A 26,019-nucleotide genomic window follows, 5' to 3' on the forward strand; every position below is an offset into this window, starting at 1 on the left:
AATTCTATGAGTGTACCTCCTCGGAGCAGGAACCAAAGTGCTTAGAAAACTCAGGTTGAGTGAAACTCAGGGGGCCACCAGGTTGCTTTAAAGTATCAGATTAGAATTTGGTGCTGCAACCATTGAGTCTTCCAGCTCATGATGCCTCATCTGAAGAACTTTTAAAAAATAGCACTTATAGTGTTAATTCTGGGTCAGCCCATCGATTGCACAGTTGTACATGCTGAGACCTTAAAAAAGAACCTGTTTCCAGTGGTATGAGAGGTCTCTCTGACAGAGTGAGCTAGCTGCTATTTTAATTTTAACTCATTTCCTCGAAGACATCTATTTTCACCCCACAAGAAACAGAGTTTTGAGGGCGACGCCCTGAATTCGCACAGGGCAGTGTGTACTGGTGGGTTCCTGTAGTTGGCCGGCGGGGAACCGGCTCTCCTGGCTTGTGTGACTATCTGAAGTGAAGCTGAGGCTGAGTCCTGGGTCTGTGAGGTGTATTCACTAGAGACAGATCCAGATGGGCCTCCGCCCTCGGCTCACAGGAAGCATGAGTTCACGTTTCTGGCTTCGATTTTGCTGGCGTTCAGTTAAGAGAACATTTGGAGTTTGAGAGCCGAATGACTCCAAGGATTAGCTCCCCTGAGCTTACTGTACTTGCGTAGTTGGGGCCAGTGGAACAGTCTTGGACCAGTTATATCGAAATTCCAATGCGATTTCGTGAAAGTTTTGTTTCAGAGTTTTTGGGTTTGGGAACTTCTTGATGAGCATTTTTAACTAAAATGGTTGTTCTTTCTTCTTCTTTTTTCCTTCCCTTCTTGTTGCTACTTTTATTTTCATTAGCCTTTACTGTGTCCTAACTTTAAGAAAGAAAACCTTAGATTACATGGTATGGTAACTTGTTTTAAATTTTCCTTTCAATAGGGAACTCCTGAATTTGTCGCTGCAACAGAATGCGTGCATTACTTTGAGTGGAGGACGACAGCAGCCTGCAAGAAAGACACATTTAAAGCCAGTAAAGAGGTAACACGTGAGCCTTAAGGCCTCAGGCTTATGAAGTAAACTGGGACCTTTAAGATTTGAAATACTGATTCTATAACTGCTTAGGATGAAACTCCAGTGGAGTAAAGATGCCTTGTGATCCCACAGTTAAAACTTGTTCTGGGCAGTTCTTATTTTTAGAACAGGGCATTTCAAGTATCACAGGCTATGATTCTTAATGTGCTGGCTCACCCGATGAAGGTTCTGGGCCCTGGTGCTCTGCAGCTCCGTAAGCCAAGCAGCGTGGTTGGGCTTGGTGAAGAGTCTTTACGCTCCATGAAGGAGCCATCTGCTTTTGCCCCGACTGCGTCGTCCTCCTCTGTTGGCTTCCTGCAGGTGGGGCACCCCATTCTGCCTATTCTCACTATTAAGTCCATTTTCTCCCTGTGCTTGGGGTCTCTTCTGGATGCATTGTGGGCCCAGGCCAGGTGCCCCACCCCATACATTCAGTAACGTTTCCCCGAGACTAGATCACTGTTATCTTTCCTTCCACCCTTTCCCTGTGGTTATCTGGGCAGCCCCTGGACAAGCCATTCTTGGGGATAAGGAGGCGTCCTCTTGGCCAGCCATGAGCTCATCCCTCCCTCTGCACACGGCCTCTGCACTTGGCTCTGCTGCTGGACTTCCCTGGGCCCTGGAGACAGTGGAGTGTATGTCCCTCTCCCTCCTACCACAGCTGATTTGAACGGTAGCTTCCTGTCCCACCCTGACAGCAGCCTAGTTCATTATTTTCACTTTTGTCCACTGGCTTTCTGTTCGTGAGGATGAAGTTCAAAGATCTCTTAGGAGCTAGAAACTAAAAAATGTTTGGTAAACAAGTCTAGTTTGAGAAGGGCAAAAAGAGAAGTTTGTTTCTTAAAAAACTAAACCAAATCTAAGTCGTAAGTTATAAAGTTACACTGATGTTTCAAATGTGGCAGCTTATGAAAGAAAAGACAGTCTGATACAGAGGTAGAGGAGGCAAAATATTGCCTCCTAGCTCAAAGACCGTAATGAATCCTTGTTGAAAAGAAAGTAGAGAAAGAATTAAGGTCTGATAAAATGACGCAGTTACTGTTAGGCCGCCAGTTGCCGTGGCGTTGATTCCGACTCATGGCGACCCCATGTGTGTCAGAGTAGAACTGTGCTCCATAGGGTTTCCAGTGGCTGATTTTTTGAAAGTAGACTGCCAGGGTTTTCTTCCAAAGGCACCCCTGGGAAGACTTGAATTCCCACCCTTTCAGTTAGCAGGTGAACATGTTCATTGTTTGAACCACAATAGTGTCAAGTTCAAACTTTGTTTAGTAAGTTTTAAAACTTACGTGAAAGTGTTCGACCATATACAGTTAATGATAGGAAAAGCATCTCAAAAAACGGAAATCCACGGGGGGCCGGGGCCTGGTGGGTGGGTGGCTGTTTATCCCAAATCATCCAGGTAGCTGAACCCAAGGAGCTTCTGGCAGGAGGCTGGAGCTTGAGGCCACAGAGAGATGAGTCTTCTGCTCTCGTACTCTGTTGACACCCAGATGTTCTCTTGGGCTTTGATTCTTCAACCTGAGCAGGAGACCCATTTTTTCTATTTCACCTGAGTGTCCCTCTTAACTTGTTTTGCTGAATTGACTATTGTGTCTTCCCTCTGACCTGGGAAAGAATTGCTTTCTTCAAAATAAGTAAATGGAAACTTGTTTTCTATATTCTTTGGGCTCTGAAGCAGCCCATGGGCCACACCCTGGGCTACACGCTGCCCCTGGCCTGCTTTGTCCAGCTCTGGAACTAAGAATGTGACTTTTACATTTTTTAAAAGTTGTAAACAAAAAAGAATGTACCGGTGCCAGAGACCTATGTGACCCGCAAAGCCCCAAATATTTACTGTGCGGCCGTTTACAGAGAAAGGTTGCTGACCCTGTTCTAAATAGCTCTGGTGGGTGGCTGGGTGGGTGGGTGCTGGTGAGGAGGCACAGTCGGTGTTTTTCTTGAAACAGTGCATTTTAACTTCTTTTAGAAGCTCATCTAAGCACGAGAAATATTTGCAGTTGGGTTTCTATCATCTGTTTAGGTATGGTTGGCAGCTGGGGTTTTACTAATTCAGTTTTCATTTTATATTTATTGAGAGCCTATTGCGGCCTAAGCAGTAGGGGTGTCATACAATTTTAAAATGGTTCTCGCTTTCAGGGAGCCCAGAGACCAGAGGTGCAGAAGACGTAACCACATTCACGACCTCAAGTTTTTTTCCACCTTGGGCGTAGAGTAATTAATGGGAAGAGCTGAAGAGCATATTGACTGCTAAAAAAGTAGCTGTTGTCACCATTACCGAGTCATAATAAAACACAGCCCCTTTTTTTCTCTTGTCAGTATGATTTGATTACACCTTACAGACTACGGTGTGATGACTTCAAAAAAAAATATTAAATGTTTTTAAAACACTCATCATTCCTTAAGGAAAAAAAAAAAAATTCCGATCTAGTTTAGTGCCGTCGTAGTCTTCATTGCCATACCTTATTGCTGTCTTCTTCCTTCTTCAGTTTTGCTTTGTCACGTTTAGACTGATTTGATGGGCGAAGACTACGATAGCCCCAGCAGTTGTCCCATGCTCGTTCAGTGGACTCCAATAGTGGCTTTTTAGATAATGATTTCTTTAAAACAGTATGGACATGTGTGCCCTACCATGGCCTTTCTGGGAATGTATAAAACTCAGAACTGGCATGCCAGGAATCTTGCCAGAGTTAAATAAATCAGATCAATGTACATAATATAGCGTCAACACCATGACATCAATGTGAAGTGTGTGAAGCTGACCAGCCACCCCCTCACAGCTGCTGGCTTCTCGTCCTTCTGAATGGCTCCATTGCCTAGTTCAGGGGAGCGAGAGGTGGAGAGCTTTCTCCCCAGGCTTCCCCAGTGGCATCTTCTGTGTTTCCAGCGCACACTCCAGTCCTCTGGAGCGCTGTGAGCTATTGCTTCTGTCCAGGGGGAGGGAGACAGCAGGAGTGGCCAGCCGTGCTGAGCTGGTGCCTCCAGGCCAAGCCCCTCAAGCCCCCTGTGAAACTGAGCTGGGTTCAGAACTGTGGGCTTTTTCATATGTGGCCCGTCCTTCCTCCTGCCGACGTGGCCCTATTCCCTCTGCTCTCACAGGCTTTCGTTTTGCCAGCTGGACAGCTGCTGCTTGTCTCCCGTCCTTACCAGTCTGCCGAATCCCTCCCCTCTGGAGTTCAAGTTTCTGAATTGTCTTGCTGTGGGATGAAAAGCTTTAGATTTTGTGGAGTTGTGGATATGTGTGGCTGCTTTTCACTGGGCCCTAATTACAGTCTGCAGTGATAATTTTGTTTTTTTGAATTGTCTTTCTACGGGCCTCTGACCTTTGCCTTCTCGGGCTCTGGTGGCCTGTGCCCTGGGGCCCTGACTTCCTGGTTATCACGGAGTCACTTCTCTGACTGAAGGTCTCCTCAGGTGATGGGAGAGGACTTTAAAGATGTGGTTGAAATGGCTTTGTGTGTCCCTTGAGGCCGTGAGGAGGTGCCTCCCCTTAAGTTGTTCGATGTCATTGTTCACTCTCCATGAAATCTCTGGAAACAGGACTTGGGAAAGGTTAGTGGGTTAGAACATTCCTGCAGGCTGAAGAGCCTCTTTGCAACAAAAACCTGAAAGCTAAATATTAAGCAGTTAAAGTTTGTAAGTAGACCCACCTGTGAACAGCTTCAGTCTAGAAGACAAAATTTTAGGAAAATTATCCATGGAAAGTGATAAAACTGGTTACCTTGACGATTGCAGATAATATAAATTTTTAGACTATTCCTTGCCGGGGAGGATTAAAATCATACCAGTGTATTATTTTTGAAACAAACTTTATGAGGATGTTTCAAATGAAAGACATAGCATTAGATGGCGTTAACTAGATGACCAGAGCCCTATTTGCTCTTGGGTACATCTCTGGGCCTGAATGCTTTGCTTTCAGAAATAGCTGGGGACGCAGACGAGAGGAGCTGCTTCAGAAGCCCAGTCCTTGAAATAAGCGAGACGAGATGCTAGAACGACGTGGATTTGCTTTGTTTCGTTTGTCGCCAAGGGAGGTCACAGCCTGAGAAACCTTGAGGAACAGAGACCAGTGTTAGGAGGCACTCACCACAAGCTTTGGTGACCCACAAGGCCCGAGAAGCCGTGTGTTGGAAAACTGACTGTCTCCCCTCCTCTCTTCTAGGTGCCATGCTACGTGTTTGATGCGGAGTTAAAGAAGCATGATTTAAATCCACTGATCAAGAGTAGCGGTGCTTACCTGGTGGATGACTCTGATCCTGATGCTTCTCTGTTCATCAACGTTTGTAGAGACATAGGTCTGAGCCTTTGTGGGCTGGGAGCTGTGCGGACAAAATTGTTTAAAAGCTTTCCTCATCTTTCCTATTTGGACATCCATGTCACCGATTACGTCCACTAAGAAAGCATTTGTCACAACACAAAGTACATAATACTTTGGCCTTAGAAAAGTTTGAAAAAATTAAAAAAACAAAAATAACTCAACACGTGGCGGGTATTGCTGGGTAGTAGGTAACCAAAAAAAACCAAACACATTGCTGTTGAGTCGATTCTGACTCATAGTGACCTTACAGGACAGAGTAGAACTGCCCCTTAGGATTTCCAAGGAGCGGCTGGTGGATTCGAACTGCCAACCTTTTGGTTAGCAGCCAAACGCTTAACCACTGTGCCACCAGGGTAGTAGGTACACAAGTGTTAATTTACAATTATTTTTTCCAATTGTACATATATACATACCATCTTGTTTATATGTTACTTCTAATTAGTTTCAAAAATAAACATGCCATATACAGCTTACCGAAAGTGACCAGTGATAACTTTAAATTTTCTGTGTGCCTGGTTCTTAAGTCCTTCTCTTGTTCTCCAGAGACAGCCTTTAGAGTTCTTTTGGAAAAAGGCAATGAAGCAAGTCTTTGCCTTAAGTGAGTCTGTAATTACAAGTTGGTTATACGGTTGAAGAAGCCCATACATTATTGAATTTTGAAAAAATAATGCTGTTCTGGCTTGAGAGCTAGATCTAGATTTCTGGTCCCTCATCACTTTGAGAATTCTCTGAATTCATTGCATATTTTTGTTCATATACATTGTTCTAGTTTGCTAACAAATTGGGTTGAACATCAAAGACGTTGATTTACACAGGAGGTGCCCCAGCTGGTGACCAGACATTCTCCATCCACAGGAAATTGCCATGAGCCTCAAACACAGTTTGGAAATGACCCTCTCATCCTCACAGATAGGTTTAGATTTGCTGCTATATGGTCATTTCCTCGCAGGCTAGTTGACACATGCCTCACGTTTTGCTTTAAATAAATCCATCAGCATTTCTAACATGGAGCTGCTGTAAGAGCAAGTAGCCTACTGCACAGCGGATAACTATATGTGGAGCAAAGGAGCCCAGGAAGTGAAATTTCATTCTACCTCCCTGTATTTGGATGGCTTGAGAATTAAAGGTCACCTTTCCATTTTCCATTCAAGAGCTGGTGACTCCTCACAGAAAACTAGAAAAGATATGACAGCCCTCCTGCCTTGATTGATAAGGCAGTGAAAGCATGAAGCAAGGTGCTAGTATTATTTACTCACTCATTCACGGGAGAAATATTTTTTCGAACCCTTGCTACATGCTAGGTACTAATTTAGGCAGGCATAGAGGTACAGCATTGAAGTTCTCCTGGAGCTTATAGTCAAGTGGGTGCAGACAGACACAGTAAGCAAGGAAACCTAATAACGTATAAGATGTCAGGCCTGTGAGTGCTGAACAAAGTGACACAGGGTAAAGGGCAACAAGGCTGTCAGAATCGCAGTTATTGCTGTTCTAGCCTTGTTCTAGGCACATTTTATGTGTTCTTGTCTGTAATCCTCCCCAAACCTGTGAGAAAGCAAACTGGCTGTTGGATAGATGTGTAGTTAAAGTTATAGAGACAGGAAGTGGTGGATCTGGGGTTTGAACCTAAAACTGTCTAGATTCTTTCTGCTAATCTCCTAATCTTTCCACTATCTACAGAGTGCCTGCATTTTCTGGTCTGTTTATAGCTTGGAAGGGGATAATGCGAACGTTAGGATCTGGGAGAAGACGGGGCGCATTCCTCGACTATAAATAATTGTCACTGTTTGCTGGGCAGTATTATGTGCCAGCTGCCGAGTGACACTTCACATACTTTACCCCGATCTTCCCAGCAGCCCTGCAGGGTGGGGGCTGTCGCTGTCATTTTACAGACGAGAAAAACCATGTGCAGACTAGCCCAAGGTCTCAGAGTGGAATCTGATCCTGGGTGTTTTTTTTTTTTTTTTTTGTTCCCGAACTTCTATCTCATGTTACTTATAGAAACTTTAAAAAGTTCTATAATTTTTTAAAGGGGACCTTGGCCCAAAGGGTAGCCATGGCGACCATGACTGAAACAGACAGGGTCTGACTGAGCGGCCCTTGTGCTTCCTCACAGACTCAGTGCGTGACTCCAGCCTGCAGTTGCGTGCCTGCCCCACTGGTGCTGCTGCCTGCCTGGTGAGAGGGGACCAGGTTTTCGACGTTGGCCAACCGAAGGAGGGGCTGAAGTTCGTGGGCAAGGACAGGTCAGTCTGTGGCTCCCAGCGCTGCTGTGTCTGTAATCCTTTGCGGGAACCTGGCTCTTCAGGGCATTGCAAGGAACATCCCTATTGCAACAGGGGCTTGGATCGATCGTCCCTGCAAAATTATGGCTTCACATGTGCTTGTCAGGTTCCTGGTCAGTGCTGAGTCTCAGAGGCTGGTTGACTTTTTGCTTACTTTCTAATCACTTGTCTCTTGTAGAGGTACAAATGTATTACATATCAGCATGCAGTTCACGGTCCATATACATCAGTTCTCAGTGTTCACACCAGTTGTGTCTGTAGAGTCACTGTGAACCCTGAATTAGGGAAATACAGGATTAGGTTCCTGGGAGCCTCTGCTCACGTTTTCATCAACTCATCAAGGCATAACCTTTTTTTCCGCGTGCTTCTGTGTAAAGGCACCTTATTTAATATATAAAATGGATTTGTTAACATTGAATTCAATGACCAACAGCACTATAACTTGTGCCTGAACGAAGCTTATGCAACACGTTTTCTCCTTTTTTTTTAAAAGAAAAATGTATTTTATTTGAATACATATATCCTCTTTTTTATTGTGGTACAAATACACATAACAAAACGTAGACCAACTCAACAATTTTTCCATGTACAATTCAGTGCCAGTGAGTACATTCTCCAGGTTGTGTAGTGGTTCCACTGTCCTTTCTCCTGTCATTCCACTGCCATTAACAAGAACCAATGCCCCCTAGGCAAAAAACTCCCCCTTCCACCTCCTTCCTACTCCTGGTAACCACTGATAATCTTCGGTCTCTATAAATTTGCTTTTTTTTTTTTTGTTGTTGTGCTTTAGGTGAAAGTTTATTGCTCAAGTTAATTTCTCATTCAAAAGTTGACACACACATTGTTTTGTGACATTGGTTGCAATCCCACAATGTGAGAGCACGATCCCCCTTTCCACCCTGGTTCCCTGTGTCCCTTTGTCCAGTTCCTGTTCCTTCCTGCCTTCTTGTCCTGCCCACTTGGTCTCGTGTATCTGATTGAACCAGGAAGCACGTCCCTCACGTAACACACATTGTCTCTGTAAGGCTGCACTTAGGAATGCTTCAGCACCGTAATTGGGCCATTTTAAAAGATGAAATCACCAATAAAAAGCACAAAAATCTGAAAAACATCGCAGTGAGTAGACTGCAGGAAGGACTGTTATCTACAGCGCGAGAGCTGACAGCAGAAGGCAGAGTGTTGCCTGGTTTGGATGCGGCCGGGAATGTGTGCACTGTGGGACTCAAACTTTCCACAGCCCTGCGTGTGTCTGCGAACGACTGCAGATGCGCTGTGACTGTTCGTTTTGGGGTCGCAGATAAATTTGAACAAGCAGGTGGATTCACAAATAGGGGCTCCATGGATAATGAGGATCGACTTTGTGTGTGTGTGCATACGTGTGTGCGTGTGTACGTGTGTGCGTGCATACGTGCACATGTAGGTATGTCTATGTAGCTGTAGATAGGTTTCTTGAAATAATAGCTACCTTAAAGTGCATTCTGATCTTTTCCATTCCATTCCATGTGCCCATAGCTGCTGGTTCTTTGAAAAGCACTATTCTAGGAGGCAGGAAGCTGAGGGATAGTTTGCAGGCATTCTTCCAGGGAGCAGAGCTTCCTAACAGGTATGGTGGACCCCCTCCATCCCAGGGAGGGGCAGCTTGGGCTGTGTACTCAGTGGAGTGGCGGACATAACACTCTCCTACCTTGTACTTTGTCTCAGCGGAAGTGTGTCTTCTCCCGTGTGTGACCCGTGACTGTACCCTGAGCTTACATTGAAGAGTTTGATTTTCTCCCCATCCTGGAGAAGCCTTTTGCAGCTTGCTCTAGTCTGGAATTAGTGGGGGTATCAGGGTGGATGTCAGGATGGTGTGTCATTGTAGATGGTACTTCTGCCCACAGGAGATAACCGAGCATAACCTAAACTTAAGAATGTTTGGATGGTTTCTGTACGATTGTCCTAAGTGACAAACTGGGGATTCTTAACACTGGGAGGATTTGAGACAACTTGACATTTGGGTGGTACAAACGGTGAATGTGCGTGGCTGCTAACCGAAGGGTCGGCGATTTGAGTCCACCCAGGGGCACCTCAGAAGAAAGGCCTGGCGACCTACTTCCAAAAAATCAGCCACTGAGAACCCTGTGGAGCACAGTTCTACTCTGACACACTTGGGGTTGTCATGAGTCAGAGTCCGCCTGACAAGAGCTGGTGGTGGTGAATGACATTCGGGGCACTGGGCAGAAAGCTGGAGCCCACCTTTGGAGTTCAGGTGGGCTGCTCTCTTTCCAGCTGTCCTCGTCCCTGTGCCCAGGATAGTAGGTGCATTGCACACTGACACCAGGGAATCCTCCTGCAAATGTCTTCCTCTTCCTGCTGCCATGTTGGCTTTTGCTGTGCACAGGAGAGGGTGTGTGCTTTCTGTGACTGTCAGGCCAGCGTGCGGGGTTATCGTTAAGGTGAAAGAGAAGATCTTTGGCCTTCACTTAGAAGTGGTTGTTTACAGAGGAGACCTCGTGTAGCCTTCTGGGCCAAAAGTGCACCGGAAGTCCTTGCCTGTCTGTGTTTTATTTCATTTTGTTTTGTTAGATCATTTACTTAAAAAAAAAAATTAAATAGCTTTTGTTAGTATTTGAAATTGACATGTTGGTTGTTTTATGTATTTTTTATGGAGACACTGAAGTCACTCAGTTCTCACAAAAGTTTACTGTGAAATTAATTTTTTCAAATGGAAATGAATTGATGTTTTATACTATGGGTTCTTTTGTATTTCAGTGTTTCTTCTCTTATCCTCCTCCCCCCAGTTCAGTGTGCTGAATGTTCAGGACAACAAATCAATTTGAATGTAACTTACACTTTTGACACAGTCTTTTTTTTTTTTCTTTTAATATGTATCATCCAGGCTTATCCTGAGTTATGTGAAGGAAGGGGCAGCCAAGCCAGACTTCTGTGACGGTCACAGCCCAGCGGTGACTATTACCTTTGTGTGCCCCTCAGAGCGAAGAGAGGTGAGTGACCCATCTCAGGGTGACTTCCCAGCAGGGAGTGTGCTGGAGTCAGCGTGGGTTGTCTACATGGACACAAGTTTGCGTTTGCGAGGGGCAGGTGGGGCTGGGTGCTGGAAAGAGCGAGCTACAGGCATTCATCCCAGGAATATCAGGAGACTTGCGAGAAAGCATGCTTTCTGGGATAGGTGCTGCCCGGTGTGGGCTAGCTGGGGAGAGCCCTTTGGGTTTTGCCTTTCCTTGGTGACGGGAGGGGCCTCCATGAATGTTAATGTGGGATGGTGTGTGGTAGTAGTGCTACCTGAGATGATTTTAAGGGGCTCCTGGAGAGGTTTTGTAATTCTGATTGTTGGCTGATTTTAATGCATATTTGAAAAACCATCAGTATAATCTCAAGCCTGTGATTTCATGGATATTATTGCTATAGAATGATGAAGCAAGTTAAAAATAGCCACGTATTAAGACATACTGAGAGCCCTATTAACGAATGAGGAGTTCAGATGGTTTGCAGACGGGGCTGACACTGTGGCGGCAGTGGCTGAACTTTGCCGGGGATATCGGTGCGGGAGAGTTACGGCCGGAAGGCAGCTTTCTGCTTTCCTCCTCCAGCTTCGTGCGTCCCCTCTGCCTGCCTCCCCGTCTCACTCACAGGCAGATTTATGGCTGCTGTTCTCTGGCTGTTTATTAAACGTCCTGACATTGTAAACTCCTTGAGGGGCCCTGAGTCGTACCCCTCCTTTGTCTCCCTGCCCGGCACTGTCTGCACATGCCAGCCTGCTGTTTACGTGTTTTCCTTTTAACGGGTCCTGGGCTGCGGCGTAGAAGACAGGCATTCTTCAGGGAGGAAGGACTAGGTTTTCTTTCCTTTTATTGATTTCTGCTGCTTGTAATAGAATGAAGCAGAGCAAGCTGAATTCCTTTGCCAGACACCCACCCTTCTGCTCCCCCCAAACAAATGTGGAATTTGCTCTCGTTTCATGCTGGCGGTTGGCCTGCATTTTGTGGGGGGCTGTGGAGATAAGAGCACAGTCACGGCTCAGCATTCCCCCATTTCTGTACCGCGCGCCTGGAGTCAGCCTCCTGAAGGCCTGGCAGACCCATAACTGAAGCTGGTTCTGAATGAATGAAATTAGCTCTGAATGCCGAAGAGTGTTTATGTTTTCCATATCTACCTGCAGATTTGAATCCAGATTTTGTAATTTAAGCCTCGTGAAATGTTCTTAGCGTGTAGTGGTCTTCGGTGTTTTCTGCCTCCTCCACCCTGCCCTGTATTCAGTAAGACACATCTTACTCTTTCACAGTGAAGGGAGTTGGAGCTTCCTTCCTTTCTCCTCTGTGGGGTACAAGGCATTGGCCGTCATTAGATTTGTTCTTAGGGGCGCCAGGTTCCCTTTCAAGCTTAGTTGTTTGCTGGGCAGAGCTTGTGTTAGATGTCCTCAGAGACCTTTTATATAGAAGTACAGGTAGTCCCCTTCTCAATAGGAGCCCTGGTGGCACAGTGCTTAAGTGCGTGGCTGCTAACTAAAGGGTTGGTGGTTTAAACCCACCAGCCGCTCTGTGGGTGAAAGGTGTGGCAATCTGCTTCTATAAAGATTAAAGCCTTGGAAACTCGGCGGAGCAGTTCTCCCCTGTCCTATAGGGCCACTATGAGTCAGAATTGACTCGATGGCAACGGATTTTTTTTTTTTTAGTCCCTAACTTAAAGACGTATTTGAGTTACGATGCACCACACTTAAGACTGTCTCTCTCTCTCTCTCTTTTTTTTTTTTGGGTACATCATATCGTTAGTCATATATACTATATAAAATATAAAAATATGTAAGTTTATATGTAATGTTTCCAATCCCCAAAGACAAAGTCGAATTTATAAAAATACTGATAATAAAATGCAATAATAATAAAAACTAAAACAAAAAAAAGCGAAGGCATTTGATTTAGGTCTGAACTGATTTAATGACAGAGTCGTCAGAACAGACCCCAGTTGTAAGTCAGGCACCCTTTGTATTTATGTTGGGCTACTGGGTGCTTTTAGGAGTTCGTATTTTTTATTTTAGTAAATGTTGGTCTTGTCATGCTGATCTTTATAAAACCGCTTTATGGAATTTATATACTGTCATGTTCATCTGTTTTAAGTACAATTCAGTGGTTTTTAGTACATCCACAGAGTCGTGTGGCCATCACCACAGTCAATTTGAGAACATTTTCATCCCCAAAGAAACCTTGTACCCATCTGTAATCGCTCCCTGTTCCCACCCGGCCCTGGAGACCACTGGTCTACTTCCTGTCTCTATGGATTTGCCTCTTGTGGACATTTCACGTAAATAGAATCATACAGCATGTGGTCTGTGGCGTCTGGCTTCTGTCACTGCACTCCGCGCTGCGTCACTCTGTCAGACTGCTCTGAGCCGAGAGGTTAGAAGCCTGGACTCTTGAGTCCGATGTAGAGGAGGGTTAGACTTGCAGCTCTGCAGCTTGCTAACAGCATGACCTCTGTGTGTAAGCCCAGCAAGCAGCACCATTCCTGGCACGCTCAGTACATAGTCCCTGAGCGGTACAAATGGTGAATGTGCTCAGCTGCTAACCGAAAGGTTGGAGGTTCGAGTCCACCCAAAGGCACTCAGAAGAAAGGCCTGCCGATCTACTTCTAAAAAATCCTCCATTGAAAACCCTGTGGGGCACAGTACTATTTTGACACACAGAGGCTCACCCTGAGTTGGAGTTGACTCAACAGCAGCCGGTACTGGTAGAAACAGCATGGCTATTCCTGGAACTGAGTGCGCTGAGACATTTCAGTGAAGGAGACATTCCTCCCCAGCATGACTGACACTGGCATGAGTGAGTAGTGACCACGTCAGCATCTTCCACGGTCCCCACGGAAGATGAGCATCCTCGCTCTTGGCTTGCACCAGCAGGTCTCGGGAGGCCAAGTGGCAGGCCCAGGTTTGTGGGTGGTGATGCCGTAGCTTCACCCAGGAGCAGAAGCCAATTTGAGTGTGCAGGTGAGGGGAACTTGGCCTTTCGGCCTCAAGACTCTTTGACAACCTTATGAAAGGGACTGTGACCACACGGTGATTTCCATCCCGCCCTGGTGAAGCCCCTCTAAGAGTGGTCAGGCCACATGCCTTTCGTAAACGACTGTCTGACAGACAACACTTTGGCTGAGGCTTGAGTGGACCTCTGAAAGTCGGGCGTAGGCCAGGCTCAAAGGTTGTGTGTAAATTGGGTTGTTATAAGTCAAACAATCGCAATGTGTTAGGGGGCAATTAGGATTCAAAAAACAGAAAATGCAAGAGCCCAACAGTCTGTCTTTGAGCTTTTTGAAAGCACGGAAAATCTGCACTTCGGCTAGGTGTTAAAAAATTCACGTTGCTTCTTTTCAATTGTTCCTAACAGGGCACCATTCCCAAGCTCACCGCGAAATCCAACTGCCGCTACGAGGTGGAGTGGATCACTGAGTACGCCTGCCACAGGGATTATCTGGAGAGTAAAACCTGTTCTCTGAACAGTGAGCAACATGACATCTCCATCGACCTTAAACCGCTCTCACCGAACAAATGTGAGTGGGGCTGTGTGGAGACGGCAGGGTGGGCGGGGGGACCGACGGGGGGCTGGAGTAATCTGTGCCGCCGGGTCTGGGCTGTTGGGGAGCTGAGACTGAAGTTTGACCAAAGCGACACTGTAACTTTCTAGCATTCACCGAGGTAATAACACCTCTTCTCACACGTTGGTCTTTCTTTAGCGTCAAGCTCCCCATACTATACCGCAGATGGAAAAGAATATGTTTTTTACTTTGATGTGTGTGGCGAAGCCGAAACACAAGCCTGCAGTAAGAAAGGAGCTGCAGTTTGCCAAGTGAAAAAGGGCGCATCCAATCAAGTCAAAGTGGCAGGAAAATACCAGAACCAAACCCTCCGGTGTGTAAACAGCCTCCTCATAATTCTGAAGTGCATTGTGTCTGTCCTTGTGAAACAAAGCTCGCGCCCCTAATCGTCTTCCTCCTCCTACTTTCCATAAAGTACAGGAAAATCAGATAAGCCAGTGCTCCTTCCCCTCTGACTTAGGCAGCCCACCATTTGTCATTAAACTACTGACAGTCGGAGTTTTTTTCTGGCTTTAAATGACAGAGAGAGTGCTTCTCTTACAATGGTTCCTTGTGCAGATCTCTTGTCAGGAACTCCATTGTAAGAAAGGGATTTAATACATTCAGAATAGACACAGCTTTTGTATTTTAAAATTTACATTTTTGAGGAATTTAGATTTTTCCCTGGGAGTTGGAGCATCTCAAATGCCTTTCACATTATATAAAAATGTTAAACAATTAAAAAAACCCTCTCAGCACAATTCTGGTGACCCTTAAGCTATTGTTATATACACAAATGCATATGAAAATGTAGTTCTCTGAAAGTACGCCTTGTCCAGGATCCCGCAGGTCAGACTGTGTTCCTAGTGGGCGCTGGGATCGCTGCGGGATTCCTGGGCAGTCTTTATTTTGTTCAAAACCCAAAAGCGAGAGCAAGGGGAGAGCATCTCTTCGTGCTCACAGCAAAACCCTGACCTCTTTCTTCAGCCAGTTAGTTCTCTGAAGTAAAAGGATGAACAAGCCTGTACTTTGGGAACTCATTTCCTCCAGACGCTTTCCCCAGATGGCTAGAGAGCTTGCTGTTTTATGTCAGCAGTGATTTGTTGGTGGCATGCAGAGGGCTTAAGTTAATGCAGACATTTTGAAAAATTCAGGTTTCTTTCTTGGTTCGACCAAATACTTATGTATGTATATATTCACAAAATCTAGCTACTCTGATGGTGACCTCACCTTAATATATTTTGGAGGAGACGAATGCAGCTCAGGCTTTCAACGAATGAGCGTCATAAACTTTGAATGCAATAAAATTGCAGGTGAGTGCACACTGACCTTTACTCAAGTTCTTTGGATTGCAGGGTGTGTGTGTGTGGGGGGATGGTGTGCGTGTGGGGGGCTAGTGTGTGTGTAGGGGAGTGTTGTGTGTGCGGGTGTTGTGTGGTGTAGGGGGTGGGGAATGTGGTGTGAGTGTGTGTGTTCTGTGTGTGTGTGGGGTGGGGTACGAAGTATCCGGGGGGACTGTGGAAGCGGGGTGTGTGTGGTGTGGGATGTGTAGCTGCTGTGTTGTGTCTGATGTGTGTGTATGATAATGTGGTAGTGTGTGATAGGTGGTGTGTGCATTTATGTGTGTGTACGTGTGGTATGTGTTCTTGGACGTGGAACATGGAACGGAGCAGTTACTTGGAGCAGTCCACGTCTCCTTTGGACCTGGCCAGCCCTAGTCCCCAGGGTGGGTTTTTCTGTTGCTGTAATGGGTAGGAGGACCCTCCCCCAACGACACATACATCCTGTTTCCATTTTCCTCTCTTCTCTGTTTGTTTTGGGAGTGGGCCCGACACTGGTCTTGCTGGGAGAGTTTGTCTTGAGTTTTCACTCACACTGCGGCAGATACAGCAGGGTCGGGCTTGCTTACCAGCTTTGTTTGGATGGGTGGCCTCTTCTTTGATGTAGTCAGCTTTGAGATAACCCTTTTTGCAGAGTTATGATTTTCAGATTGCAAAATGTCACAGGGCAAGTTTCAGCTGAATGTTTGGTTTTATCTGAGCCATTAGGAAAGAGTTTCTTGAAGTCACAGGGCACTGGCATTTCAAAACACCACACAGTCCTTATCTTGAAGATTAAGTATGCCACTGGTGTCTATAGAGGGGTGAGGGGACTCCATCACAGCCAGAGGTCACCCCAGTGGCTGGCCTCTAAGCTGTAAGTCCAGTCCCCACCCCTGCCAGTTGACACAGCCCTGCAAAGAGCACTTGTCCTGAGCCTGGCCCCACTTCCGTCCCTGTCCTTGTACCTCCTGCCCTCCCCTGAGGTTCTTGCTGGCCCTTCCTTCGATCTGTTTTGGTAGAGCTTTTTAATTTTATTTTCAGTAGAGCAAAAAGAAAGTTTTATTCGGCATACATTCAGAAAGGCAGAAGTGCGAAATGGACAAGCATGCAGCTAGAGCTATTGCCTGCCCAAATCTAAGGAAATACTACAGAACAGAGAATGGTGGGAAAATGGACAAGCATGCTGCCACAGCCATGTCTGTCTGAGTCCAAAGAGAGTTACAGAGTCGTCAGTATATATTAACATTAGAAATGGGCAAAACCACTGAAAGCTTCACCTTTTCACAGATTGGCTAGAAACTGCGATCCTACATTTTGAATCATCTTTCTTGATCATTGGTACAGGTTTCAGTCAGGAGGGTCTTCGTTGGTCCAACAAAATTTTTTATTCACTAAATGCTAATAGAAAAAGGTAAGAGTGCAAAGTCTTTTGTGTTCTGTTTGATTGGCTTTATGTGAAAAGTTCCCCAGAAGATATTTTCCAGGGTTATCTTAGCTATCATTTTTATACCTCAGGGTGCAGTCGATGTGTCCTGGTGAGCCCTTGTGAGCCCAGCTCCAGCTAGGTCACATTCTCTATGCTCAAGGACAGGGAATAATGTCGCCAATATTATTTCCTCAATCATTCCCTCCTTTCGATCAGAGATTGGAGATAACATATCGATGATCAATACCTGGACTTAGTCGAGCTCCCTAGGTGGCGACCATGGCAGGTTCTTTAAACTCATGGTGCTGGTTTTCCACCGGGTACCACCTGGTTCTTCACCAGGTTGTTAAGCAAGAGCATTGCTGGAGTAAGCAGACTCAACGTACACCAGCGTGTTAGCCCGAGACCTTCTTTATCTTTTAAGACACTAGAGGATGAATTTTATTATGTTTAACACTATCAGGATGTAGACTAAGAATATTACTAGCCCTTGCAGGAGAGAACTAGCCTGTGTACTTATCCCTGATGATAGCCAACCAGGTAAATCTGGTGTTTGTGAGGGTGTTACAATGTGTAACCAAGTAGCTTGCTGTCTAATGTTAAGTATATCTTGTTCTATTCTGGTGTTATTTTTCCAAATGCAGCAAGAGGTATTTGCTACAGCACATACTATGCTTTTCTTGGACTCACAAGAAATCTTAAGGCTATTTTGTTATTGCATGTCACTTTGGCTTAATGAAGTCAGAGATCACTGTTGTGTTTCCATCCCACTAGCACCTCCTCCGTTATTTGTCCCATATTTCTTAAAGATTTCTCCAATTCATATATAAGTAGGAATTAAAGCTATCAACCACACCCTGAGTGTTGGACCAATGAGTTTTTTTTCTGACTTTCATTTTACAGTGTGTCACAAATTAACATTATCTTTCCAGTATTTCCTAGCATCGTTAGTATGAATATCTAAAGGTAATTCTAAAGTTCCCATGCATTCGCCAGGAAACTAAACAAGAGATTGCCCACATACATTCACTGTCAGTTGGAAAGGGATCATCTAAACTAGTACAGTTGGATACACCACACAAAAACATAAATCTATAAAGCACATAAAGTTTGTCTAGAGAAAACAGAAAGTATAGAAAAATTTACGTGTAATGACCAAGTTTCCATTAGAGAATTCATGATTAGCAAGATAATACAGGATGGACTTCTGTTGTTGGAGGTCTCCAGCTCATCTGTGTAAAACATACGAAGTGTTCTTTTCGAGGGCAGGTTGCCCCTCCTCAGTTTACCTATTAACAGTCATGGGTCACTTTCTCAAAAACAGAAATGGAATCTAAGACAAAATGGAGTCTGAGCCATGAGGTCAATTTCCTCTGAGAACATGGTGTCTTAAGATACATAAATTTCTAAATAGCAAGAGGGTGAGAGTTTGATTATAAACATTAGACAGGTATTTCATAAAACATTGTCTTGAAGACTGATTAAACCGATTACTAATTTACCCTAAACATAACTCTCAGTCTGATCTTTGGAGTCAGTTTCTCAAAACAGACTGAATTCTTCAAAAAAGAAAAAAAAAAGCATAATGCCCAGAGCAAAAGGGTCTTACTAGTTTATCTGGACCGTTGTTTGACTCAAAGTGGCTCCAGGAATCAATTTTTTTCCCTCAAAGTGCGATGGCCTATGTGGGTTGCCCTAAATCTGGATTCCAGGAGAATTACATACAGCTCTTTCATGGTTCTCTCCTTTGGATCATGATCTTGTTATAGAGTCTTTGATCAAAAATGCTCAATAGATGGTAATTGGTCACCATCTGGTTTCTAAGGTCCAGGCACCATACCGTGAACTAGGAAGTTTAATAGAAACACTAACAACGATGTTAGGCCAGTTGCCTGAAATAACCAGTGAAACCATGACCCTAAGGTCTTTGAACCAAAGAAACAAATCTCATGAGGTGTGTGTTTATGCATAAGCAGCCTCAGTAACTGGTTTTCATGTGCCTCAGCAGCAGCTACATTTTACAAAACCTAAGATTGTATATTAATAAACACAGCAACATTTATCTATTAAGGCACAGCCTGTTTCTGAAGAAAACTAATAGGAAATCTAATACTATTTTTTGTAAAATAATAGCTCAAATTTCAGACACTTCTCTGGTTACGCTATTTACAACTTTGCTAATTTTACCAATAAGAACTTCTAATTCCAGAGTTAAAATATTTAAACCCATTAGATAATTTAGGAGAAAAGAGGAAAATGATTTCTTACATCCAGAAAGTAGGACCTTAAAACATCAGCAGTATTCTCACATGAAAACCCATAGTTTTCTTTACTTGGTCTTACGTCGTTAGTTTCTGTTCCACAAGATTCTGGATTGACCACAGTCTGTGAACCTATCAGCTTCTGCACAGAGTTCTGGAAATCTAGATTTTAGTCAGTCCTTTTTGTAAGTCCGATATAGTCCATCTTTTTTGTTGAGATATTCTGGTCAAACATTTTCAGCAAATCAGCAAAGTAAAAACTTACCTGCAGGTGACGGAACTTAATATGGCCATGATTAAGTCATGAACATAATACTCTTAATAGTGAAGGAGCTGATAGAAATTAATTATGAGCACAATGTAAAGGCCAAATAAAGTCAGTTTAAAAAAAAAAAAAAACTAGATAAAAATATTTCTAAATATAACCATTAACCGTATTTTTAAAGAGCTTCAGATATAGTACATAATCTTGAGCCGTAATACCATATAGTCAGGATATACCAAGAATGTACCAAGATTATCAAGTTGCTAAATACCTGAATAGTAATAAAAACTTCATAGGTAAATGACGTGAGTTCCTCAATTAAACTGTTGGCTTTGAAGACGCTAGATTCAAAAAAATAAAGTTTCAACCAAGTTAGCAATGAAGAAATAATAATAAAATTATGACATAATATTATGTGTTTGCTGTCTAATATTAGGCAAAGACACAAGAGGAAATACTAACTTATAAATCTTAACCCAAAGAGAATCGCGCACTTCTGTTGATTTTAACACACTCCATATAATTTGTAGCATGTTAAATAGACCTTTTTAGCACTTCTCCTTTAAAAAATTTTTTCATGGCATTCCAAGAAGTTTCAAACTTGTCAGGAGTTTATCATAAGTTACCGTGGAACAACACTTAAGTTATTTAACTAAAGATCTTAAAATAAAAACCTTAGCTTTTTTTTTTTCCTAAAGCCGTGTGGCTTGGTTTCTGACTCAGGAATCTTATTCCAATGAGAGACCGAACCTTTGTGTTCGAGGCGGATTACACAAAAAATAGATTAACTCTTCAACTTAGTAGTTAGAGAAAACTTTGTTATTTTAACCTAATTCTTTGTTTTACGTGTGATTTAATGTTAAAGCTCCTAAAAATCTCATCAATTAAACCATTAAACTTGAGTCAAATAGAACTTCTGACCATTATCAAATAAACTTCTTTTTAATAAACCTCTGAAATGTTCTCTTAGTTGCATATCTCTTATAGTACATCCTTTTAAAATGGCAAAAATGAACACACTCATTTAGCAGACCCAAATATACACATATGTATATCCTTTCTCTTGTGGCATAAAAAGCAAAAGTATATAAACAAATTATAACAAATATCTATTAATTCAATTCAGTATCAGTAAGTTACCTTAAATGTCTTGGGAATTATTTTAAGTCTGTATATCATAAAACATAACTAATTGAAATAAAGTTTCTTTAAATATTCTGCGTTTTCATTTGACGTTTACTATTTCTCATATTTTTTCCAGTCTAATTTTAGCCCTTAAAGATTTTATCAGTTGTCTTTGGAAATCACAAAGTCTCCGTTCAGCTGACCAGTTCATCCGTATGGATATAACCTTAAGTCTCTGACTACGACTGGAAACATTTTTCCACGCCATTCTGATTCACTTACATACGTTTAAATTGATAAAGGCATTTGAAAGGCTGTCTACCCAGTGAATGCCAAAGCTCTTGAGCAATTTTGTAAATGACGCTGTCCATTCTTAGCTAAGGGGAAGGGGGGGGTCATCCCGATCATTTACATATGGTTAAGTTGACCTAGACATTTTGAAAGGCAAAAGATAACTAATGTCTTTCTCTTTTGCGACAAAACTATCCTTTTTCTTTAAATAAAATATATGTCAAGTAATATCTGAAGTTACTTAGAAAGGTTTGGCTTCTAAGATTGACATACAGAACATAAAGATCTTGGAGTACTTTTCAAATAGACCAATTTGTATTGAAGTTTTTCCAAGTAGCTACTAAAAATCTGAATCATAAGACAGATGCAAGACAGTTTTTCTGGAGGAGGAGGAAAGAATTGAGGTTCTAAGACACCCTTAAAAAAACTACCAGTTCTAAGCCTTAGCCCCTAACCTGATACAAGACAGAAACTTAGGCACCACACTCTAGAGGAGAAGCAGGCTCTTAGAACAGAAGGAGCTGGAACGATACATAAACTCACTGAACAATACCATACAAACAAGGACATGGGGATCCTAGTTTCTAAAAGTTTACATAGCAATTTTTGGTAAGTTTGACTCAATTGAACAGAAAAAACAGGTTCTAGATAAAACTTAGGAACTTGCCAGAGCCCCAGAGGGAGGAACATATTAGACTTTTTTGACAAAACCTGAGCATCAAGCAAAATTTCCCTAGAGAGGAAAAGACAACACAAATGAAAGCTCGTTTTCCCAAAATGGCCACTGAAATCTCCAATTACTTCTAGTATATTCAATTTATAGCATTTTTCAAATACAGACCCCAAACCAGTGTCTCAGTGGTAGGGGGGTAAATCCAGGCTCATTTATAAAAAAGGTACAGAACTACTCTCCCCACCCCTTCAAATTTCACAACACAGGTCAGGAGCGGCCGACTCCCCCTGAGAATTTCATAACACAGGTCAGGAGCTGCCACCTCCCCCTGAGAATTTGGCAAAACAGAGCACTGTTTTCCAGGTTTTCTCTGAGTCACAGAAAGGCCTGGACTTTGCAGCTTATGGTGATACAGAGCTCTTTGTAAATAAAATTACCTATTTAATGTTTCAAATGCCTGAATCAAGAGTTAGTAGGTATCACTCTTACCTAAACACTCAAGCAAAAATCTAAGAAAGATTCTCCTTAATCAACCAACTGGTTTTTCAAACAAATATGTTGAACAAAACTTAAAAAAAAAAACATGAAAAGGAGAAAAAGAACAAGCAAAGGCTCGTTTTCCGAGAGCACTCACCCTGTGTCAAAGAGACGTGGAATGGGAACACCTGGGTCCAGAAGATAGGACCTCTTTTAGCTGCCCCTGCTCCTCAGCCCAGGTCTCCTTGAGCTCGACTGGATTTGTAGCTTCAGAAATCCCTGACGACTGCACCATTAACTGTTGTAGGGTAAAGGACATTACAAAGTTTAGTAAAGCAAAGAGAAAGTTTTATTCGGCATATATTCAAAAAAGGCAACAGTGGGAAGCAAACAAGCATGCTGGCAGGGCTAATGCCTGCCCAAATCTGAGGAAATACTACAGAACAAGGAATGGTGGGAAAATGGACAAGCGTGCTGCCACAGCCATGGCTGCCCAAGTTCAGAGAATATTACAGAATAGGCAAGAATGGGAAAACGGACAAGCGTGCTGCCACAGCCATGTCTGTCCAAGTCCCGCTTTTTTTTTTTTTTAAGTTTATTTGTTGTTGTTGAGAATATAGACAGCAGAACATACAACAATTCAACAGTTTCTACATGTACAATTTAGAGACACTGATTGTATTCTTCGGGTTGTGCAACCATTTTCACTCTCCTTTCCCGAATCATTCCTTCCCTGATAACATAGACTTACTGCTCCTAAATTTCCTATCTGATCTTTCAAGTTGCTGTTGTCAGTTTTATCCCATATAGGTAGTTCTTAAAAGAGCACAGTGGTCAAGGCGGACATTCTTTACTCATTGAGCTAAACTGTTTTTCGGGTTTCAGAAGACTTCAGGGGGCATTTTTGCTTTATGGTTTAAGGTTCAAAGATTATCTCAGGGTGATAGTTTTCAGGGGTTTATCCCCTCTGTGGTTCCAGAAAGTCTGGATTCCATGAGAATTTGAAATTCCATTCTGCATTTCCTCATTTTGATCAGGATTCTTCTATGGAACCTTGGATCAAAATGTTAAGTAGTGGTAGCCAGGCACTGTCCAGTTCTTCTGGTCTCATGGCAAAGGAGGCAGTTGTTCATGGACGCAAGAAGCCACACATCCGTATCCTCCTCCTGTTCCTGACTTTCTTTCCTCTGTTGCTCTAGGTGGATAGAGACTAATTAACATACCTTGGGTGGCCACTTGCAAGCTTTTAAGACCCCAGGCGCTAAGCAACAAACTAGGAGATAGAACAGAAGCACTAAACGTGGTATTAGGGCAGTTAACTGGGATGTCCCATGACACCATGACCCTAAACTCCCAAGAAACCAAATCCCACGAGGTGTTTGGTTGTATATAAGCAGCCTCTGTAGCTACTTTTTTTTGTTGCTGTTTTAATATATATATTAGTGCTAGTGTTTTAAGTATACCATTAAAAAAAAAAAATTTTTTTTATCACATAATTTCGGCATGGCAGATTCGGCATGGAGCAGATTTCTAGATGATTGGTTACAGGATCTGTTGAGAGGCACCTTTGCATGAAGTGGGCTGCTTTGGAAGCTTGTGCCTGTAATGGTAAAGAAAGGTCAGGAGGGGTTGTGAGTACCAGCATCTACTAAACTTCTAGTGGAGCAGGAAGAGAACGGGCTTCAGGTAGTACAGATGGAAATGCCTTAAACCGGAATGTTCCATTCACTACTGTGGTCACATCTGCCCCGCGGGTACTGTTGTTCCCAGGACCCCTTGTTGCCAGGCCAGCTGTCCTTATGTCTCAGCGTGAACTCCAGTTTTACGTTGTAATCTGTTGGCTGGCCCTGTTTTTGTAATTGATTAAAAGTCCATTGATTTGTTCAGCACACATTGTATTAATACCTACTGTGCTTTGGCCCTGAGAGGCCTAAGGATGGCAAGAGGGATGTCAGAGCTGTCCAGCGTTGACAGCCTGGAAGCAGAGAGAGACTAGGATGGTGGCGGTTATAGTGCAGCATGACACACATTGTAGTGGAGCCCCTGCTGAGTATCGTCACCCCGTTCGTTATCAAAGAGAAGCATGGATGTTAGGTGGGGCTGGGGGTGGCCACAGGGATTAGGACAGTTGGGAAAATGTTGCCAAGAGGAAGGGGTGGCTCAACTGTGTCTTAAAGGATGAGGGGGTTGTCCAGGCACTGAAGTGGGGGCTGTGGGGGCTGGCGTTCTTGGCTGAGAGGTCAGCTTACACAAAGGCACACATCTGGGTGGTCATGAGCAGTTTGGAGGCAGAGTCTTCAGAGCTTGAGAACCTGGAAAGGTGACTGGGGCAAGGTCAGGAAAGCCCTGTACGTCCTGCCAATGGGTTTGGATTTTTCTAGAAATTAGCAGGAAGTCCCAAGGATTTGGCAGGAGTGTGACATGAATCTGCTTTGTGGATGAGAAAAATCAGTGTGGCCTTGGGGCACATCTCCCATCTGGTGTGAGCACTGCCGCCCCCTCCAGATCAGCTCCACTGTGCTTCTGTTTTCCTCATCTCGTCCAAGCCCACTGTAGGAGCCCATATGGGAACCACACCCCTGCGCCCTGTGTCCCCAGTCCTGTGTAGTGCAGTTTACTGCTTTGCCCCAGCCCTTTACTTGGTGCTTGGTTCTGGTGCTTGATTCCCTCGGTTAGTGGTGCTCCAGCCCACCTCTCCTCCATTTGGGTCTCCTGGGACCCCGGCTGCTCTGCTGTCAGACTCCCGTGGGCCACGTCACCCATCAACCTGATTGTGCCTTCTTTTGGCCCTACCTGTTCAGGGCTTTTTATTAATACTTTCACTGAGACCTTTGAGAGTATGCTGAACTCATTTAGGGGTGCTGGGAAGATACAATAATGATCCAGAAAGATCCCAGCAGACGAAGAGGATATTGGGGAGGACATATTAGTCATGCAGTCATAGGGAATGGGGGTGGACACTGAAGAATCGGGCAGGAAAGCTAAAGACTGCAGGAGCCAAGGCTTGAAAAAAATATGAGACTTTCCTTCTTTTTAACTTTTTATTATAAAAAATTTCAGATATAGAAGTAGAACATTACAATCAAAAATCATGTGCCTACCAGTCAGATATAACAGTCATTAATGTTTTGCCAGTGGCATCCTGGGGTGGCACAGTTAAGCTCTTGATTATTAGCCCGAAGGTTGGCAGTTTGAACCTGCCCAGAGGCACCTAGGAAGAAAGGCCGGGTGATGCCTCCAAAAGGTCGCAGCCTTGACAACCCTATGGAGCAGTTCTACTTTTCACACATGGGGTTGCCATGAGTTAGACTTGACCCAATAGCAACTAACGGCGACGAGGTTTTGTCAAATTTGTTTCATATTAACTATGTGTCGATGAATCCTAACACTTCACCCCACCTGTAAAAAGGGGCATTCCTTTGTGTAACCTCAGGGCCCTTATTGTACCTGACAAAATTAATGACGCCCAAATGTTAAAAAGTAAGTGCTTCAGCAGCCTGATTTTGTTACTAGTGTAACAGGGAAACGGACAGAGAGACGATGGGGCTTTGTGGAGGAGTTTCCCACATCCTCTCCCAGGCAGGAGCTGGATCGTAAAATATTTATGGTTCCTTCCCATTCCGTGATTCAGTACTCCAAAATTTGGAGCAGAGTGTATGTACTGTAAAATTATTTCATTATGGCTTTGCTCAGATTTAAACTTACGGAGTCTTTTGGTGGATTCTGTGCTTACTGGATAAATATGATAATAATGGGTTCTTGAATGTGACTGTGTTCGTTGGCTCTGCAGTATAATGTGGTTTATGGTATAACTTGGGTCTTCAGGAGTTGCTTATGCTTATGACTCTAGGGTTCATGAATATTTATGATACAAAGGTGCACAAATGTATTCTTTTAGCTGTTTTATATGTGTGCATGTGCATTTTCACCATTTATTTCAATAACCTATGTGTAGGTTAATGTAATGTGATGCC

At 43.7% G+C, this 26,019-nt stretch overlaps 1 protein-coding gene across 1 annotated transcript in view; it reads left to right on the forward strand.

The window, feature by feature from the left end:
- IGF2R (insulin like growth factor 2 receptor) overlaps positions 1 to 26,019 on the forward strand; it is a 122,968-nt gene that overhangs the window by 39,567 nt on the left and 57,382 nt on the right. Inside the window, exons 4-10 of the mRNA XM_064292987.1 lie at positions 916 to 1,014; positions 5,207 to 5,339; positions 7,476 to 7,605; positions 10,523 to 10,628; positions 14,019 to 14,181; positions 14,365 to 14,539; positions 15,415 to 15,518. Coding sequence (XP_064149057.1) covers positions 916 to 1,014; positions 5,207 to 5,339; positions 7,476 to 7,605; positions 10,523 to 10,628; positions 14,019 to 14,181; positions 14,365 to 14,539; positions 15,415 to 15,518 — 910 coding nt within the window. The remainder of the gene's footprint in view (positions 1 to 915; positions 1,015 to 5,206; positions 5,340 to 7,475; positions 7,606 to 10,522; positions 10,629 to 14,018; positions 14,182 to 14,364; positions 14,540 to 15,414; positions 15,519 to 26,019) is intronic.

The sequence above is a fragment of the Loxodonta africana genome, chromosome 1, assembly GCF_030014295.1.
Source record: "Loxodonta africana isolate mLoxAfr1 chromosome 1, mLoxAfr1.hap2, whole genome shotgun sequence".
Taxonomy (NCBI): Eukaryota; Metazoa; Chordata; class Mammalia; order Proboscidea; family Elephantidae; genus Loxodonta; species Loxodonta africana.